Here is a 19,530-nt window from a genome sequence, read left to right on the forward strand (position 1 = left end):
AAATTATTTTATGACTTTGTTTTGAATAAAATTCATTAAAATGCTTTATGAGTAAGATTAAGATTAAATAAAGAGAAAGAAATCGCATTGTTTCAAGTTCAGAAAGCTAAGTCAGTAACCGTCGTAAAGTCCGAGAAGTTGGGTTTGAGGGGTAAAAAAATAGGAACTTAAAAAAAGTAAGAATAAAAATTCTGCACAGTTTTTCTAGTCAAATAAAGAAATATCTCATCAGCCGATAAGAGAAAAATGGAAAACCGAATTCTTTTTTTAAAAAATATAAAAATTTTTAAAATGTTTGATTTTTTTTATATATAAACGTTTTGAATGAATTAATATGCAATATGTGTTTTAATTATATATTTAGGCCTAGCGTAATACAAATATTTATAGGTCTATATATATCTGAATCTGAATAAACATATATACACCTGTGTTATATACAAATATATGTGTTATATGTGTAGAATCGTCTCCTTTAAAGGTTTTTTAGTTCTCTATGTTAATGAAAAAATCTAATTTCCGTATCAATCAAAATCTTTATACTCTATCCGTCAAACTACTTCTCATCATTGGTAATGGACTTCTTAAATCTCTTGCATCAATTAACAATATGTTATCTAGATTTTCTCCTCGCATTAAAAATCCAATCATAATAGCCAAAATGGCGCATAATGCACACAATACTATCAATAGATAAAAAGACCAGCCAAATCGCTTACTTGAATTCTCAATTGGATTATGAGCCAATATGATGTACAAAATAATTGACAATAAAATACTGAACGCTGAAATGAAATTTACTGCGCTAAGGGTATCACAGAACATGTAAAGATATGGCATAGATATATAAAATATATGGGTATAAAAGATATGGCATAGCATATATGACATATAAAATTTTCTCAAAACAGTTAGCTTAAAGAATATTCCTGTTAAAATTAAATTTTGTACCAAAATATATTTCAATGAGTTAATTTAGGTGTGATACTCACAGGTTAAAGAATGAAAATATGCAAGCAGCTTCAGCTTCGCTTTTATGTAATCAGAGAGGAGAAGTCCAAAAAAACAGAACATCAACGCTGACATCACGGAAAGACATGCGCATACTTGAACAAACTGTATTGCTCGAAATGCTTCTAAAATATGTTTAAATGAAGAGTTTGAAAAAGAACATATAAATTTTACTATGCTGGAAAAAAATTTTGAGTAAAAATTTAATGCAGCAAGACAAATTTCTGTTTTTAAACAAGACAAAAGGTTATTGCAATCTTTAATTATCATTTTGTGGGATTCGTAAACCTCGACGTTATCAAATATTCAGCCAGTCGTATCTTTTGATCATTTACGTTCAGTCATTTTTATTTCCTAAGGTTTTTAAGTCCATAATTATCACATGAAATCTCATGATCGATTAAAAAAGTTTGACGGTTATCATTTCCTGCAATTATCAAGTCTCGTCACGGTTTCGTCTCATTATCACGGTTACTATTTCCTGTAATTATCAAGTCTCGTCACAGTTTCGACTCATTATCACGGTTACTATTTCCTGTAATTATCAAGTCTGATCACAGTTTCGTCTCATTATCACGGTTGTCATTTCCTGTAATTATCAAGTCTCATCACGGTTTCGTCTCATCATCACGGTTACTATTTCCTGTAATTATCAAGTCTCGTCACAGTTTCGACTCATTATCACGGTTACTATTTCCTGTAATTATCAAGTCTTGTGATAACTTTTTTGCAATTATTAAGTCCTAATATTATTACGATTGTTAGGATTCATCTCAATTGTTATATAATTAAAATGATCAAATCTTTGTAATCGTAATAAAATCCCTTTGTTAATGCTTATTTGTTAATGTACTTTTAACATCAAATTTTTTAAACACGTTATGTAATGTAATAAATATCTAAAACCTGAGACATCCACTGCGTTTTTGCATGAAAATAGTAAATGACATTGTTTAAAGATTCCATAACTGCCTCGTTCTGTGAGTGTCCATGTATTACTTATAGTCGCTGACAGCGTACACATAAAGATGATGACGTTGATTATTAAATGAATACCAATTGGTAATTTATTTTTATTTGCCATTTATAAGTCTTATATTTATAGCAACTTATTTATCTTTAATTTCGTTGCTTTTTCATCCTTTAAGTACGACATTATGTTTTTTCGTGTTGCATGCCGTTGTTTCGTGTTTGCTTGCCGATCAACTCAAAATTTTTAAAAACGGAATAGAAGATTAAATGTTTAATTTTGTTATGGTTGCCGTTTAATACAAAATATAGATCGTTTACACCGATCAAAGAAATTTATAACATTTCAAAGTGTTTTCTTTTCCGTTTTTTTTATCAAATCGGTTGCTAAAAAATTGAGTCTTATCTACAAATAAAAAATCGAAATAAAAAATTAAAAAAGAAATCAATGCAAAAAACGAGAAAATTAAAAAAATATTTAAAACATATTGTCGACATTTTTACATATATGTAAAAAAATAACCTTCATATATTGTTTTTGTAATGTAGACCGTTTTAAATAACTCTAATATTTTTTTGTTCGAAAGAGCTGTTTTCTTATTTATGACAATCTCTTTATCTCGTTTGTAAATTTTGATTGTTTTGAAATCATGTTAACGCTTATCACCCACGTAACTATACGTTCATTCACATAATCCTAATCTAGCCTAAAAGTTGATTCCGTTCGTGATTTACGCAAAGATTAAGAGTGGTACTCAACATTTTTTTTCCTACTGTCCGGTTGGCATCAATTTTTTTTAAATCTCGATTTTATTTTTAAATGTCGATCATCAATTTATTCAATCAGTGAATCAGAGGTAATTTGTAACGTTCAACAAATTTGTATGGAGTTTCACAAATTAGTACGGAATTTTACAAATAGGCTGAACCATTGAGGCGTTGAGAGCCAGACTGACATAAGCCTGCTGGAAGTAAGTTTTGAAAAAAGGGCAAATTTAGTAAAGAAATAAACTATAAATCAGATGATTACGTGTCAATAATTTTTTTTTTGATGCTGACAAATATTACTATCCGATAAATAGTTCACTTTTTTTGTGGGAGAGAGGATAAAAAAGTCGCATAAAATGTAATTGGGAAAACTTGAAAACGCCTCAATTATACATAAGGTTGAGATTATCAACCAACGAGACCGTCTGGAGCTTTTCCTCTTTAAATAAACTTAGATTTTATCGTTTTTATCATTTTAGCTTTAATTTGCATGAGTATAAACACGTAGATAAGGTATGCTGATTTTTTACATAAATTATATAATTACTTTAACAAGAAAATATTTTAATAAAAGCAGAGACTGTCATCATGTGCTATCTTTTTACGAAATGTTATTGCTTAACACAAGTAATTTATAACAAATGTTATTATTCATAAATTCTATGTTCATGATAAAAATTTGAGACAAAAATTAATTTTTTATACAGATGAAGAGCGCTAAAGAAAGAGAGAAGCTTTGAAAAAACTTGAAACTGAGAGATTGTAATGTATTTTTTACTGTTTTTTTTTATTAAACAACACTAATGAATTAATCATTAACCATATTAGTCACCGAGAAGGCTGGAAGCTAGAATATTCTCTTATCTATTACCCGATTCAATTTTATTTGTCTTTCTTTTATCTTTATGTTAAATACGAAAATTTATTTTCGAAACGTGCTCTTTCATTTTTATGACGCAATAAACAATCAAGAGAAAGTAGACGAAATAAAAAGAAAAACGCGGGATAAAAAATCGGCTAAATTTAGGCAATAGAAAAGATTTAAAACTTTTGATTCTAACGAGCTGATCAATAATAAGCTTAATTAAGAATAATAAAGCTCTTTATAATAATGGCTTTTTTTATGCAAAGTTTTACAAAATGAGGACTTAGTTTGAGATTTATATTTGCACAAACGATCATTTACTAGAATACAATTTTTGCACCAATGATCGTTCACTAGAATACAATTTTTGCACCAATGATCGTTCACTAGAATACAATTTTTGCACCAATGATCGTTCACTAGAATACAATTTTTGCACCAATGATCGTTAAGTAGAATACAATGGAAAACCAACTGAAATGCTTTTACTTACACAAGCTCATCAAAAATTCAGCTTTTTAACCGAACAAATAAATTTTATGACCGTTTCTTACATGTTTGTCAAATCAAAACCTTAAATGATAGAAACCACTGAGAGAAAAACTATGCCAGTAGAAACCATATCAATAATTCCCAATCACTCGGTGAAAACATGAATGCTTCACTTGAATGAAAATGAATAAAATTAATAACATGTAGATTGCATCTTAACTGCATCTCGATTGCACTTCAGTTGCACCTCGATTGCTATTTGATTACAATAACAAAGCATCACATTTGCATACTGATTGACACCCAATTAGTTTCAAGTTTTTATTTTCAAGTTACGGTTGCAACTAACTCAACAATAAAGGAGAAACAGACCAATTCATTACTTTATCCTCAAGGATAAGAAAATTTGTTCATGTAAACGTATTGTTCACTTGAAAGCGGTGTTATAAATATTCGTTTTTAAATTATTTATCAAAAATCTGACAAGCGCGTTTCTTTGTTAGATAGCACCAAAATGGTAAAAGTGAATTACTTCGCTTATGGTTCCAACATGAACTCCAAACGCATGGAATCGAGAAATGCTACTTTTTCTTCAAAAGTTTCAGCAACGTTGGACAATTACGAATTTGTCCTCAACTTCAAGCGGAACAATGGAACTGCTGCTGCAAACATTAGACCTAAAAATGGCTGCTGTGTGCATGGTGTGCTCTACAAGTGTGAGCACGAAGCATTATTATTCCTTGACAAGTACGAAGGAGTTGATAAAAAGTGCTACACACGAGAGATTGTTTCCGTGATTTCATCAGGTGAGAAAGTTGACGCTTATACATATATTGCTTGTCCGCAGTCTTGTGACGATACCCTAAATACCGTTAGCAGCGTGTACCTGCAGCACATTTTGTGTGGAAAAGACTTGCTACCAGCAAGTTACGTAAATTTCCTAAAATCATTTCAATCTTGGTGCGTTGATGTAAACGAACTTTAAAAAAAAGCCTTTTTTCTAATTTTGTCATCATCACCATCATCATCATCATCATCATCATCATCATCATCATCATCATCATCATCATCATCATCATCATCATCATCATCATCATCATCATCATCATCATCATCATCATCATCATCATCATCATCATCATCATCATCATCATCATCATTATCATCATCAATCATAAAAGATGATGCAAATGTTAGGGAAAAGATATCGCCAAAAGAGAAAAATGTTAAGTATGATAATTTTTTTGTATCAAATATTTCTTTAAATCAAATTATACACTGCCACATCCTGTATTTTGCTTGAAATGGAGGACTGTTGTGTTTATAGTCATATTTTGTATGTAAAGCAGCTAAAACATATTTTACATGCTTTATAACCATTTTTGTTGACAAAGTTGTTAAAATTTTAAAATATTTTCCCGTACCGTGTATTCAGTGCTTGCGCTAGACTTTTTGTGATTTCCCTCCCCCATCCCTCCAAAAAGGCAAATAAGCCACCCTCACCCAAGAAAAAAGGCAATGTGCGCCAACTCATCTATGGAATGCGAATTATTTCAAAACTTGTAAATTTAGTTGAAGATCCAAATTATCTAAACCTTTTCTTTTTGGGTGAGGGGAGGTGATGAGGGCCCTGGTGAGTAGTTTTAAAACAAACTTCACGATAAGTTTATCAAAACAAGAAATGAAAATTCTTTACTTTGCTACGTTTTTATGATCAACTGTCTTGCCGCGTGCGGCTCTATTGACAGCATAGCTAAATTTGATAATCTGGCATTTTTCAGATTGTTAAAAAGTTTCATATTTCTAAAAATCCACGTGAAGTTCATGAGCATGATTTCTAGATTCATTTAATTTCTTAACTTTAGTTTCTGAACGTAATTGTAGTTTTTGAGTTTACATAACAGTGATGCTAGTGATAAGGAAATAGCTCCACATGTGGCTCTCAAATCTACGTTCTTTGAAAACATTTACGAGCTGCACACATCATGCTTCATTCACCCTTCTTTCCTCCCACCTGGTTGAAATATCAACTAAATCAGAAAAGAAATCATTTTAAGAGTTTGCACTCGTGAAAGCAAAGTTATCAAAAGAGAAAATTGATGACTCCGCAAATAAAGTAATAATAAAAACATTGAAACGGAAAAGAGAGTGTTTTTATGATCATCAAACGAAGTGCTCCACAGTTTTATTAATCTATCGGAAATATTGTATAACAAAATGGAGTTGAAATTAAATGCTCAAATTTCGTTTGGTTAAAAAAAAAACACTAAAAAGGTTAAATTCTCATGAGGATATTTAGAGGTTATCAAAGTACGATAAATGATTTGTCTGCTTTTATGTGCTTCGTATTTCATATGTATTATTATTTCTCATTTTACATGTATATCATATTTTGTATGCTATTAGTTTTATATTCTTCGTAACGCATAGGTAACACAGTTTGTCAACTTTAACGAACAGAACAGTCCAGATGCACCTGAAAGGCCACGTTCATTAAAACGGTTTTAATTAAATTTTTTCATGTTTAGCAGTCTTTTCATTCGAATCTACAATCAGCTAGTTTCTCATAAAAACTAGTTTAAAGGCAAATATATTCTCTTGGTTTTGTTTATGCTGCATTATATCAATCAAAAATTTCTTTTCAACCAACTACAATTCGTGGAAAATATTCAGAACGACCATTCCGAGAGTAATGCTGAACTAGCGAATTTTCGGCCATGACCAATCATAAATTTGGATTTATGCAGAAGCCTGTGTACGAATAGTTAAGTCGAAGAAAATGTTTTTTTCTCTGCTAAAGAAAATCGCTCTCGTTGCGCTTTTTTAAAAAATATTGAAGGAATGACAGGGGAGTGCTATTACATAGTATTATGCAATAATACTATGTAATAAATAGCGCTAATAAAAATACTACATAATACTTTCATTCTATTTCTGATTGTCAATTTTATTGTCTTTTCATCAGGGCGTATTTCACGTGATGATATTGTTTGTGTTTTGTAAGATTTTGTTATGTAAGCTGGGCAAACACATTAAAGTGTTAATTTTAAACTTAAACCCAAATCTTACAGTATTCATTTTTTAGTTTACCTAAGTGTGTGTGTGCCTATATTAAAGTAATTAATAGACCGTTCAAAGTTACTTTACATTTAATTTGCAACAATTTACCTGTTTTGTCAAATTAAATCCACTTTACATTTAATTTGCAACAATTTGCCTGTTTTATCAAATTAAATCTATTTATAATGTCAGAAAACCAAAAGCGAACATTCAGTATGAGCGGAGAGGACTTCCAAAAACACTGGATAAGGCCTGATCTCCCGTCAAAATGCACATGGGACCTAGGAGCGGATATAAAAAATTCTCCTCACCACCATATTTCCTTCGATCCGTAAGCTACCGCTCCTTTTTCTATTTCTATTTTAATCTTTTAAGTTTTAATCTTTTTAAATTAATACAATTATTTTTTACTTTATCTTAAGGTTATTTCTTGTTCTTTATTATAAAAATAAAAGTGCTCATAGTTTGAAACCCAAAGTATTCATAAAGGTAGTGCTTGGCAATTACATGTATCATTATACTAGTAAACAAATTATTATTAAAAGTGCTGATTCTTTTATTGTATATAAAAAATAATACAGATAAGTGTGACCATGAAGTCTTAATTAAAAAACTAATATCTTTTAAAAGAAAGAACAGTGTAATTCACATGAACTTTACATCTAGCTGCTATGTATAAATATGTAATTGTATACTACATGTGTATGTACTACATGCTATAAAAGATTTATAATAATAGTTATGATAATAATAGTAATAAATAATAACAATAATAATAATAATAATAATAATAATAATAATAATAATAATAATAATAATAATAATAATAATAATAATAATAATAATAATAATAATAATAATAATAATAATAATAATAATAATAGTAATAATAATAATAATGATGATAATAATAATAATAATAATAATAATAATAATAATAATAATAATAATAATAATAATAATAATAATAATAATAATAATAATAATAATAATAATAATAATAATAATAATAATAATAATAATAATAATAATAATAATAGTAATAATAATAATAATAATAATAATAATAATAATAATAATAATAATAATAATAATAATAATAATAATAATAATAATGATAATGATAATGATAAAAACAATAATAATAATAATAATATAAATAATAATAATGATAACAATAGAAATAATAATGACAATGATAATAATTAATACTAATAAGGATAATAGTAATGATAAAATTAATTTTTAACTTTACTATTATCTATTAGTATTAATTATCATCATTTTTTTATTATTTTCCAATAATCTTTTCATTTTTTAATAGGCGAGAGGAAAAGATCTTACCAAACATTCTACACAAGATAGGAAACACACCTCTTGTTCGTTTAAATAGAATACCAAATGAAAATGGGGTTAAATGTGAAATGCGTAAGATTATTTTTGTAAATCATCAGGTTTTTCTACTTTTTCTACCCATCTGGTAGGAAAGTCAAATGAATTTTTTGGAGTTGACAGATCTTTACCATAATTGTTAAATAAGTAGTCATGGTTGTGAAGAAGATTATAGAAATGATAATAATGTAATATAATAATAATAAATATAAATATAATAATAATAATAATGGTTTTTGAGTTGATTAACCTTTCAAATTACTGCAGAAGAAAAGAATTTGATTTAAAAAATGTTTCTTTTTTCCAATGGCATTGAAAACTTTTGGTATTGAAAATTTTCGTGGTAATTTTTAAGTTTTTGATCTTTGAAAACAATAAAAATTTAGTTACTTTTTAAAAAGGGAAAATTTCTCAGGCTAAAAAAGTATTTGAATTAAAAACAAACATTTCTAAATTGGCAGTTATCTTATTTACTGAAAAAAAGCCAGAAATTATTGAACTATAAATTGTCAATCTCAAAAAGATATATAAATGTTGCTTATCTGGTTTCAAGAAAAAAGAGAGAGATATTTCAGGGTTCTTAGTTTTCTATTGAAATTCATAAGTCATGCAAATATAGAAGTCTGATTTTTATTTTATAAATTTTAGGCCATGTTATTATTAAAATATATAACATTTTTCATTTTCTTCTGTTTTAGTTGCAAAGTGTGAGTTTTTCAATGCAGGCGGTTCTCTCAAGGATCGAATTGGATATCGAATGGTTCTTGAAGCAGAGAGAGAAGGGAAAATAAAGCTGGGAGATACATTAATTGAGCCAACATCTGGCAATACTGGTTTAAAAACTATTATTATTATCTGGTGTTTTAACACATTATAAAAGGCATGGATTTTCTTTCATAACTTCCTAATTTGTATAATTTCCTTATCTAGGTATTGGAATAGCATTAGCTGCTGCAGTAAAAGGTTACAAATGTATCATTGTAATGCCAGAAAAAATGAGTTCTGAAAAGGTTTGTTTCACCGCAAAACGATTAAAAAACTTTTGAGTGAAAAAACATTAAAGCTAAAAAGAAGTTCTGCAGTCATTTTAAAGCAGAAACATTTAAAAAAATATTGAGCTGTTTCTTAGCACTAGAGCATTAATTTTATCAGTTTCTTGCTTAAGACAAAAATCTTTATTTTGCATTTCAATTTTAGCTTGTCTTTACAGTTGTTGCTATTTTTGATACTATTTATTTTACTTATTATTCATATTTCAGGTGAATACTTTGCGTGCACTTGGGGCAGAAATTGTTAGGACTCCAACAGCTGCTAGCTTTGATTCTCCAGGTATTCTATTGATTGATAAGTGCTCTAAATATTTTGTATAAATAATGGTATCTGAACAATAATGGCTATGTATAATTGATAAATACTAGTATCAAAAAATTAAAAAGCTGTCAATTGAACCTAATTTTTTAGTCTAAGGGATCCTTAGTTGAGCATAAATATTTGTTAGTCAGTCATAATTTTTCCATGCTTTTTCTCATTCAAACTGAACAATATTCTAGAAACCTATTTTCCATTCCCTAATTTTTATGATTTTCATGCTATGTCATCACTTTTAATTTTAGAATAATATTTTAGAATCTCATATTGGTGTTGCTCAACGCTTACATAATGAAATAAAAGATTCTTACATACTTGACCAGGTATTGTTCTGTTATTTGCAATAATTCAATCAGTTATAATTACTTAATTTATTCAATTATAATTACTTAATTATAGTAATTAAATTTTAATGAGTAAAAATTTTTTGTTAAGATCTCAGTTGTTGTAATCTGTAATCTGTAGTTCTTTGTTTTTTTTTTACAAAAATCATTGATTATTAATCATAAATTATTTTAGTATCGAAATGCGGGTAACCCTCTTGCACATTATGACATTACTGCTGAAGAAATTTTATATCAGTGTGATGGTATAATTCCTGCTTATAACTTTAAATATACTATCATATATATATATATATATATATATATATATATATATATATATATATATATATATATATATATATATATATATATATATATATATATATATACATATATATATATATATATATATATCCTTATGATTTCTAAAAGTAAATCCAGCTATTTTCTTTAGTAGGCTATGTTTGGTTGAAATATTTTTATTTTGTTATAGAAGATGTGCACTGACTGTGTTTTCAAAAAAACTTTAAATACAAACTTCATATGTTATTTATGTTTTTATTTCTCATATTAGGTTATATCAGTTAAGAAAAATTTCATGGAATATTTAATAATTTTAAGGAAAAGTTGATATGGTTGTTATATCAGCTGGAACAGGTGGAACATTGACTGGTCTGTCAAGAAAGTTAAAAGAAAAATGTCCAAACATTAAAGTAATGTTTACATATGTTGTTTTATAGAATTTTACTTTAAACAATTTTTCTTCAAAGAAAAAATATTGTTTAAATCAATTTCAAATTTTAAAGCATTGTTAAAAAGTATTATGGATATTTCTAACTTTAATTCTATTTTTTCATGTGTGTGTGTGTTTGTTTAAGAAGATATTTAAATATTATATTTTGTAGTTCATTCCTTGTTTTTCTACATTATATAATGGTTTAGGTGATTGGTGTTGACCCATATGGATCTATCTTAGCTGAACCTAATGATCTCAATGTATCTGATACAACATTTTATGAGGTTTGGGTTGTAGTTTGTGATTCTTACTTGGTGATAATTGAGAAATGCTATTAATTATTTAATTATCAATGTATTTTATAGGTTGAAGGAATTGGTTATGACTTTGTGCCTACAGTGTTAGATAGAAATCTTGTTGATAAATGGATCAAAACAAATGACAAAGAGTCCTTAAAAATGTCAAGAGCTCTTATTCGAAAGGAAGGTTTACTCTGTGGTATGTATGATTGTTAAATGATGAGGATAATCATTCTTCTTTAGATTTCAAATTCATATCAAAATTTTTGAACATCATTTTAAATGAAGAGTATTTTCAAACCAACATCTTTTAAAAAGCAATTTTAAATCAAAAAATCAAAATCCTTCATGATGGTGTGATTCATCATGAATATCATGTTTGAGAAGATATGTAACTTAAAAATGTTACAATTGCTGAATATATAATGATAAGCGATAAGTTAAAACCTGATAGATATTACCTTGTTTTAATAGCAAAAATCTTTTCAAAGTTTAGTGAGTTTGTTTTCCTTTGTTTGAGATGGCAGTAAACTAGTGCTGTAAAAGAGTAGTAAAACACTTCAATGATGTTAGTTATGTTAATCAAACAGGTGTAATTAATCTGTATGATTTTTGATTCATTTTACAATAGAGTAATGCTTAAAGCTAGAAAAAATTGTTTTAAAGACTAACATAGTTGATGTGATAAAAGTTTACTCTGCAGAATTTCAATTTGTATTATAGATATCAGATATTTGCGATTACTCTCTTGCTTACTCTTCAGTCAGCTGTGCCAATAGATCCTTGTCTAAAAGATTCTTGAATTAGTTGCCATTTCTAGATTACAGGTGTGGAGTAATAGTTCTGCTGTACTGGCCACAATCACTGGCCACCTTTTTGAACTTGTAATGTAAATGAACTAATTTTGATAACTAAATTAGTATACTAATTTAGTATACTAAACTAAATTTAGTATTCATTACTAACATTAGTATACTAAACTAAATTGTCTTTATAACCTGAAAGCGTATTCCCCATCAAATGATCATGTTCTTTAAATGCAGTTATTTTGGGAAAACTTTGGTAGCAGAAGGTTTTTGCATGCTTGCAAAAGTTTTTGATGCTGACTTCTAACTAGCTGTGTATTTCATGAATGGAAACTCTTCACTGCGAATATAGGCATACAAGGCTCCATATTGTATGAGATTTTCCAAATGTTGCATTTCATCCCATTACCAATAGACTCAGTATCACCATCAGTATGCCAAACTACTTGTCTGTCTAATGTTGACAACATCTGATTTATTGTTATAATTGTCAATTTTTGTACATTGTTAAAACAAGTTGCATTGTCAGTTACTGTGCTGAATATTTTATTGATTTCAACATGTTCATCATGAAATTTTAATTTGGGGGTTGGGACTGAACTGGGCAAAAATGAATAAATAATTAAAAAACATGCCTTGGGCTCAAAAAAATAAAAAACTTCAAAAATCATTTACGTTATTATACTTAAATAGCTTAACAAAGTAAGAGCACTGCAATAAAAATGTTTTCAAAAATGGTTAAAAATGTTTCATTATTTAGATATTAACATGATAATATAAAGGTCTATGAAGGAGATAAAATCTATTTTTTTGATGACTTTTATGAATGTGTGCAGACTTTTTTATTGAAAAATGTGTAATCTGGTTTTTAAATAAATTTTGATCTGTTTGCAGTAAACAAGAGTTTAAAAGAATTAAATTGAGAGGTTTATGTTTTAAGGGGGTTCTTCTGGCGCAGTTGTCTGGGCAGCATGTCAAGCTGCAACAAGCCTCAATGAAAATCAACGATGTGTGGTCATACTTCCAGACAGCATTAGAAATTACATGTGAGTCATAACTTGGTTTCTTCACTATTGATTTTTCTGAGCAAGTTCACTAGTTGTTGATGTTAACTTTTAGTTTTTAATTTTTTTTTCTTTGTTCAAATCATTATTTTTGTTTCAATGATGTTATGAACAGTAGCTTATCACATTATTTTATCTTTGCTGTCTTTATTTTTTTTTATTTGGCTATGTGGATTTTTACCACAGTTACAAGTATTTTATATTAAGTTTATCTTTGCTAAATAGGACAAAGTTTTTAGAAGATACTTGGATGATTGAGCGTAACTTTATGGAATCAGACAATGGAGAGAATGAGAAAGTTTGGTGTGATAAGCATAAGTTAAAATAAAAACTAAATGAATTATAAGTTATAAGAATTACACAAAAAACATTTTTTGATTTTTTGATTTATCTTTAATAAGTATAAAATGTAATTTTGAATTTAATAACTGTATTCCTCTTTGTACCTTGTATTTTCTTTGTCTCTTTGTTCCTCATTTATCCACTGGTTTAATAGATTATTGTATATTATTTGGTAATAGCTTCCTTTAAGGTGGTGGAATGAGAAGGTCAACCGGTTGAGTTTGAAAACTCCTTTTACAATCTTGCCTACAATGACTTGTCAAGCAGCAATTGAGATAATGAACAAGTATGTTATATAAAGTTTAGATTTTTATTGGAGAAGAAAACTGCAAGCTTTTAAGCTGACATTGTTTTTTATGATTTAGAGAAACTTATGACCAATTACCAGTAGTTGATGAGGCTGGGTAGGAATATTATTTATTATATACAGTTATGCAGCACTCCAGCTTTCATGCTGATGTTCTATCGCTCCATTTTAGTTTTATTCAAGGTATGGTTACCTTAGGCAACATAATGGGGAAAATGGTGTCTGGTAAAATAACTCCAAAGTCACCTGTTGCTCAAACAATATACGACAAATTTAAAAAGGTACTGTTTTAAATTTGTAAATGATTTTTGACAAAGTATATAGTAAGAAATATAGTAAAAAAATTTTTATATATGTTTAAAGTGAAGAAAGTACAGCTTTGTATGATAACTATAGTATCATGGCTGACAGCTATCATCAGTCATGAAATACAAAACAAAGATAAATGAAAACCGTTACAGAACTACAAAACTTACAGTGTTAAGAGTTTAGACATTAAATGAAACAAACGCTTAAAAGCTTGGGTCAAATTAGGAGAGAAGCTTAAAAGCTTGTGTCAAATTGGGAGAGAAGAAGTTCATTTTTATGTCTACATTTGGAAATCATCTCGTTCTTTTTGTTAATTAAAGATTTCTCTTTTTTGACGTCAGAACTCCTACACCGTAAATTTTGTAATTTTGTAACGGTTTTATCTTTGTTTTATACTTCTTGGCTGATGATAGCTGCATGAATCTTTTATTTGTTTGGTTTTAAGGTCTTGTTAAATCATTAAATAAAAAAATTGTTTAATTTTTTAAGTTTCACTGATCTCATTAAGGTATCTTTGCACACATCCCTCGGGGAGCTTTCTAGAATCCTTGATCATGAGTATTTTGCTTTGGTCGTCCACTCTCAATACCAATGTAAGTTAGACATTAAATGTCTTATTTTTGCATTTTTGAATTACAACTACTTATCTAAATCATCAATTATTTTTTATAATTTCAAAGTGACATCGTCAAGCTATAAATTATATTGAATTTTAATTATATGAAGTTATATTAAAAATATTTAATTAATTATATTAAATTATATCAAAAATGTTAAAATGATTATGTTAAATTATATTAAATTTTAATTATAACGTCTTTTATTTATTCTTCTTAGATTCTGATACAAACAAATCTACAAAAAAAGAGATCATCTTTGGAATCGTTACTCGTCTTGATCTGCTTAATTTCATAACAAATTCTCCGGAATCAGCTTCATTGCAACATTAACGGTTTTATCATCATCGTGATGATCCATGTCCATCCAATGTCTGTTACTACGCAAGGAAGCTATCGTCAGATTTTTAGATATTTTATAGCAATAAGTAACTCTTTATAGCATTAATATATAATTTAAAAAGTGATCACGTGTTACTATTTCGCTTTGAAATTTTAATTTACTTATTTTTCATGTACGTTTTGCAAAATACAATTTGGAAGAAAATTAAAAATGATGTGACGCAAATCATAATTCTGTCCCCATCTAAGTGTCGCCTCAATAATGTATACAGTTCGTTGCACAACCCTTAAAAAGTATTGGAAAATTCTATTTATAAGATTATTAGCGAAAAATTAAACCCTTCTACAGTAACAAGCTGTCATTGTAACTTTCAACTGGCTTCTGCGATCAAGAAAGTCTTGAGAATGTTTTTAAAGAAGTACAAACTGGTTGGCGATTGCTTTATAAATCGAACTAAGTCACCTTTTGATAAAAGTTCATTTTGAAATCCAATAATCCCTTAGAAGTGAGAACAAACTATGTAATTAAAACTTTTTTGTATCACAGATATTTGAGCAACATTTTTTATATTGTAGACCCCTGATTGCGAATCTTTTCTTTCAGTCCTTCCTCTCTGGAGATATTGATTTACAGTATCTCTGCTGTCCCACAAACACAAGAAATAAGGGTACTTAATGAATCTTCCTTGCAGTTCAAGAGGAAAAACAAGTATCTTTAGATGTCCTCATACATCCCACTTGTAGTAATCAGTTGATCTTTTGCAGCAAAATCTTAACATTCTTGAAGTCTTCTTTTAAGTTTATACTGTGTCCGACTGGTACAGATGGACTTTGTAGAGCTGTCAATAAATAGATGCGATTGGTCTAATGGATGTGAGATACCAATTGCTAAAAACAGTCCCATCACATCTAAACAGAGAGAGATTTGTCGGCTGTTAAGTACTGAGCATAGGATGTATGTCTCGTTTTTTTGAAACATTTGGTTTCAATAGCTTCCATTCTTTCAATCTAGATGTAAGAAGTTCTATACCAGCTTTTAGAAGATTCAAATCTCTAACTAAATCGTCAAGTTCGTGTTGGTTTAGAAAGTGAGGTTTACCAGATTGTCAAGCTCCACCTTCTTGCTCCTCCATATAATTATCCTTATCCGATATTTCCATGTTGATTTGATCTGTATTTGCTGGAACTGGAATAAGCATACATTCATCATGTGGTACCGGTGCAATAAATGGTATGTTAAGATAGATTTACTTCTTTAATCTTTAATTCTTAATTCTTTAATTCTTTATTTTAACCGTCTTATAACCACAAACGTCCACCATGCAAAATTAACAGTCATTCAAGCATTTTCTGGCTCATATTCTGGGTGAATGCAAATGGCATCTTTTTCTTGGTGCCTCTTGACCATTTTTCCAATGTTGATTTACAACAGCCACAGAGAACGTTGTTGGTCCCCAATAAAAGTTCCAAAATACTTCTCGTAAACTTGGCAATACTTTTTATTCCTTGAAACTGCATATTTCACTTGAGCAGGTCCAATATAACATCCACAAACGTAGCAGAAGCAGTCGCTGGTAATTTGAAATCTCTAGAAGCCATTATAAATTAGTAATTTATCGATTTTTTAGTTCCCTATAAAAAAAGAAAGAAAAAGTAATCACTATATAATTAAAATAAAGAAAAAAAAAATCATTCCCTTGGGACAAGCTAAACGCCTAAAGCAACATAAAAATGAACTCCACCATTAAAGTTGCCATGGTTGAATTATGAAAAAAACATTAAATAAAAAATTGAAACAAACTTTTGTTGCCTAGTGTTTTGAGACATAATAACGCACAAAGATTTTAAATTAAATCGGTATGAATATTTTATTCACATGATAAAAAAAAAAGGAACAAAAGACTATAAAAGACTATAAAAGACTATAAAAGACTATAAAAAGACTTAGAGAGTTCGATATCGAAACAAATTCGTTTATTGTTGAGCTGCAAATGAAAAGAAGATGAATTTAATTGAACCGAGTCTCTGAGAAAAAATTACCTGCCAACATTGAATCTAAAATATTATAGGACGCTCTCTTTGGATCACAAGGGTTAATTTAATAAAGTTATTAATAGTAACTAGGATACAACTACTCGATGACATTTGCTACAAAACACTACAAAGCAATTTGCATGAATTACATGGGTAAATAAGATGAAGCTAACAAAATTTACTGAAAAGTTAAAAGCATTTTTTGAAAGTTATTCAGAGATTGAAAAAAAAAAAAAGCTCTGGGTAGCAATCATCCGTCATCTTTAACTACAAAACATATCTCCGCCTGAATCATTTGCGTAAACTTGATGACGTTTTTGATGATTATTCCGAGGTTAAAAGCATGAGCACAAACCTTTCTAGGAGGGGGACACCAGTTGACTACAAACCTTATACCATAGTTATATAAAACATATGTTTTATGTTTTATATATCTATGCCTGATACATTACTTTGCAACGTTCACGTGGGTAAGTAAAAATTTTTATTCATGAATTTAAAAATTCCAGTTTACATTTGGGAAGTTTCCAATTTACATTAGGGAAGTTTCATGACGAAATATACTCATGGTAGTTATAAAACAGTTCTAAATGTTGGCTGTCACCATTTGTACCACTCAACGACTAATTCAGCATATCACAGCCACTAAAACTCCAACAGATCCAAAACATCTGAGCTGAGTATTTACAGAAATCATTCTGCTTAAATATTGTTCACTTGGGAGTTTAAAAAAGAAAAGAACTTAATCAAGAGTCCGAATGGGAATGAGCGTTTAAGTTTACTGACAAATTGATTGACATGATGGTTGACAAATGAACTTAAACATTTTGCATCACGCTAAAATGTGCTTTTTCCATCATTTTGACGAAAAGTGTTGTGGTCTGTTCTTCTAAAGAACATTTGTGATATACCTAATGCGACAAAACTATTATAAAACTATTATAATACTCTATAATAAAATATGTTTTAGCAATAAAACAAAAACTAAATTGATTTAAATAATTTTAATAGAAACTAAAAAAATATTTATTGTAAAAACTATTAATAACATAAACTATAATATTTCCAAAATAAATCTTGTTTCTTAAAAAAATGAAAGTTATTCAAAAATTGTGATTTTAGGAAGCGTCAAAAGTATTCGTACGTCTAAAAGTTTTATGAAGTATATCGATGGCTCCGCGCAAAATCGGACTATCTGCAATCTCCGCGGAAAACAAATTTGGCATATCTGCAATCTCCGCCAAAAACAAAATTGGCATATCTGCAATCTCCGCGTAAAACAAAATTGGACTATCTGCATTTTTGCCAGATACATTTTTGGACTATCTGCGTTTTTCGGGTGCATAAATTTTTGGTGGTGTTTCTTTAAATATTTGAAGTTTTTTATAAAATTCTACAATTTTTTAAATAATAGCGATTATTTAAACATTTATTAATAGCGATTATTTAAACACAAAACCTTGATCATAACTTGATTAAGTTTGTGAGTAATCAAGTGGTTTTAGTTAAGATAAATATGTTAAAAATAACCTATGTTATTGTTAATAATAATATAGCATATGTAACAAAACATTGTTATTTTACATACTAATTGCTAAATTCATCATACATACTTTGTCAATTTTATTTAGCCTTGTTGTTGTGACTAATAAGTTTAGATCAAATTAAATTCTTGGTATGTTATGTTGCAATGTTGCTAAGTGGTCTTTATACACAAGATCTGCATATAAATATATACAGGATGTCTGCGAAATCAGGGAAATGCCAGGGAATTCGGATATCTTCAAAAAAATCAGGGGATTATCAGAGAAATTAGGTTAAATTTTAGAAAAATCAGGAAAGATGAGTCTTTATCAAACTTATATAACTTAAATAAGTTGTATATAGTTCACGTAATCTAAAAGTTTATTTGGCAGATAGTTTTATGAACTTCTCTTGATATATTTAATGTGGGTTGTATTATTGTTTATATTTTTGCAGTTGAAGAGCATTTTTCTAAACGAGAAATAGGTAAATATCAGGGAAAAGCTAGGGAAATCCAACTTATAATATTGGCAGACACCCTGTGTGTGTATATATATATATATATATATATATATATATATATATATATATATATATATATATATATATATATATATATATATATATATATATAATAATATATATATATATATATATAATAATAATAATAATATATATATATATATATATATATATATATATATATATATATATATATATATATATATATATATATATATATATATATATATGCACATATCACAATAATTTTGTGTATATATAAATATATGTATGTATATATATATATATATATATGTATATATATATATATACATACATATATTTATATATTCACATATATATACACACACGCATTTATAAATATGTATATATACATA

The 19,530-nt window shown here is 28.1% G+C and overlaps 2 protein-coding genes across 10 annotated transcripts; one reads left to right on the forward strand and one right to left on the reverse strand.

Annotated features, from left to right (window-relative positions):
* Positions 1-342: 342 nt before the first annotated feature.
* On the reverse strand, positions 343-2,295 carry LOC149877660 (uncharacterized). The gene is made up of 3 exons (XM_090073529.1): positions 1,918-2,295; positions 993-1,136; positions 343-785 (listed from the first exon to the last, which is right to left on the reverse strand). Exons 1-3 carry the CDS (start codon positions 2,093-2,095, stop codon positions 538-540), a joined length of 570 nt encoding a protein of 189 aa, XP_089929655.1. The 5' UTR covers positions 2,096-2,295; the 3' UTR covers positions 343-537.
* LOC149877661 (cystathionine beta-synthase-like protein) lies at positions 2,021-15,288 on the forward strand. 9 transcript variants are annotated; one of them, XM_090073520.1, is made up of 21 exons: positions 2,731-2,951; positions 3,228-3,261; positions 3,456-3,510; positions 4,609-4,911; positions 7,358-7,496; positions 8,490-8,593; positions 9,256-9,390; positions 9,488-9,567; positions 9,817-9,886; positions 10,184-10,248; positions 10,445-10,514; positions 10,873-10,964; positions 11,194-11,271; positions 11,353-11,485; positions 13,033-13,138; positions 13,382-13,459; positions 13,689-13,784; positions 13,864-13,902; positions 13,978-14,086; positions 14,623-14,707; positions 14,952-15,288. In XM_090073520.1, the coding sequence occupies exons 4-21, from the start codon at positions 4,620-4,622 to the stop codon at positions 15,062-15,064; spliced, it is 1,884 nt and encodes a 627-aa protein (XP_089929646.1). In that variant the 5' UTR covers positions 2,731-2,951; positions 3,228-3,261; positions 3,456-3,510; positions 4,609-4,619; the 3' UTR covers positions 15,065-15,288. The 9 variants fall into 9 exon arrangements, with proteins under 9 accessions (XP_089929650.1, XP_089929646.1, XP_089929649.1 ...); XM_090073524.1 differs by lacking the exons at positions 2,731-2,951; positions 4,609-4,911 and adding an exon at positions 2,021-2,073; XM_090073523.1 differs by lacking the exon at positions 4,609-4,911 and having other exon boundaries at positions 2,734-2,951; positions 3,456-3,515.
* The last annotated feature ends 4,242 nt before the right edge of the window (positions 15,289-19,530 follow it).

The sequence above is a fragment of the Hydra viridissima genome, unplaced genomic scaffold, assembly GCF_058129835.1.
Source record: "Hydra viridissima isolate aposymbiotic clone 2 unplaced genomic scaffold, HvirCarnegie_v1 scaffold_16, whole genome shotgun sequence".
NCBI classification, from domain to species: Eukaryota; Metazoa; Cnidaria; class Hydrozoa; order Anthoathecata; family Hydridae; genus Hydra; species Hydra viridissima.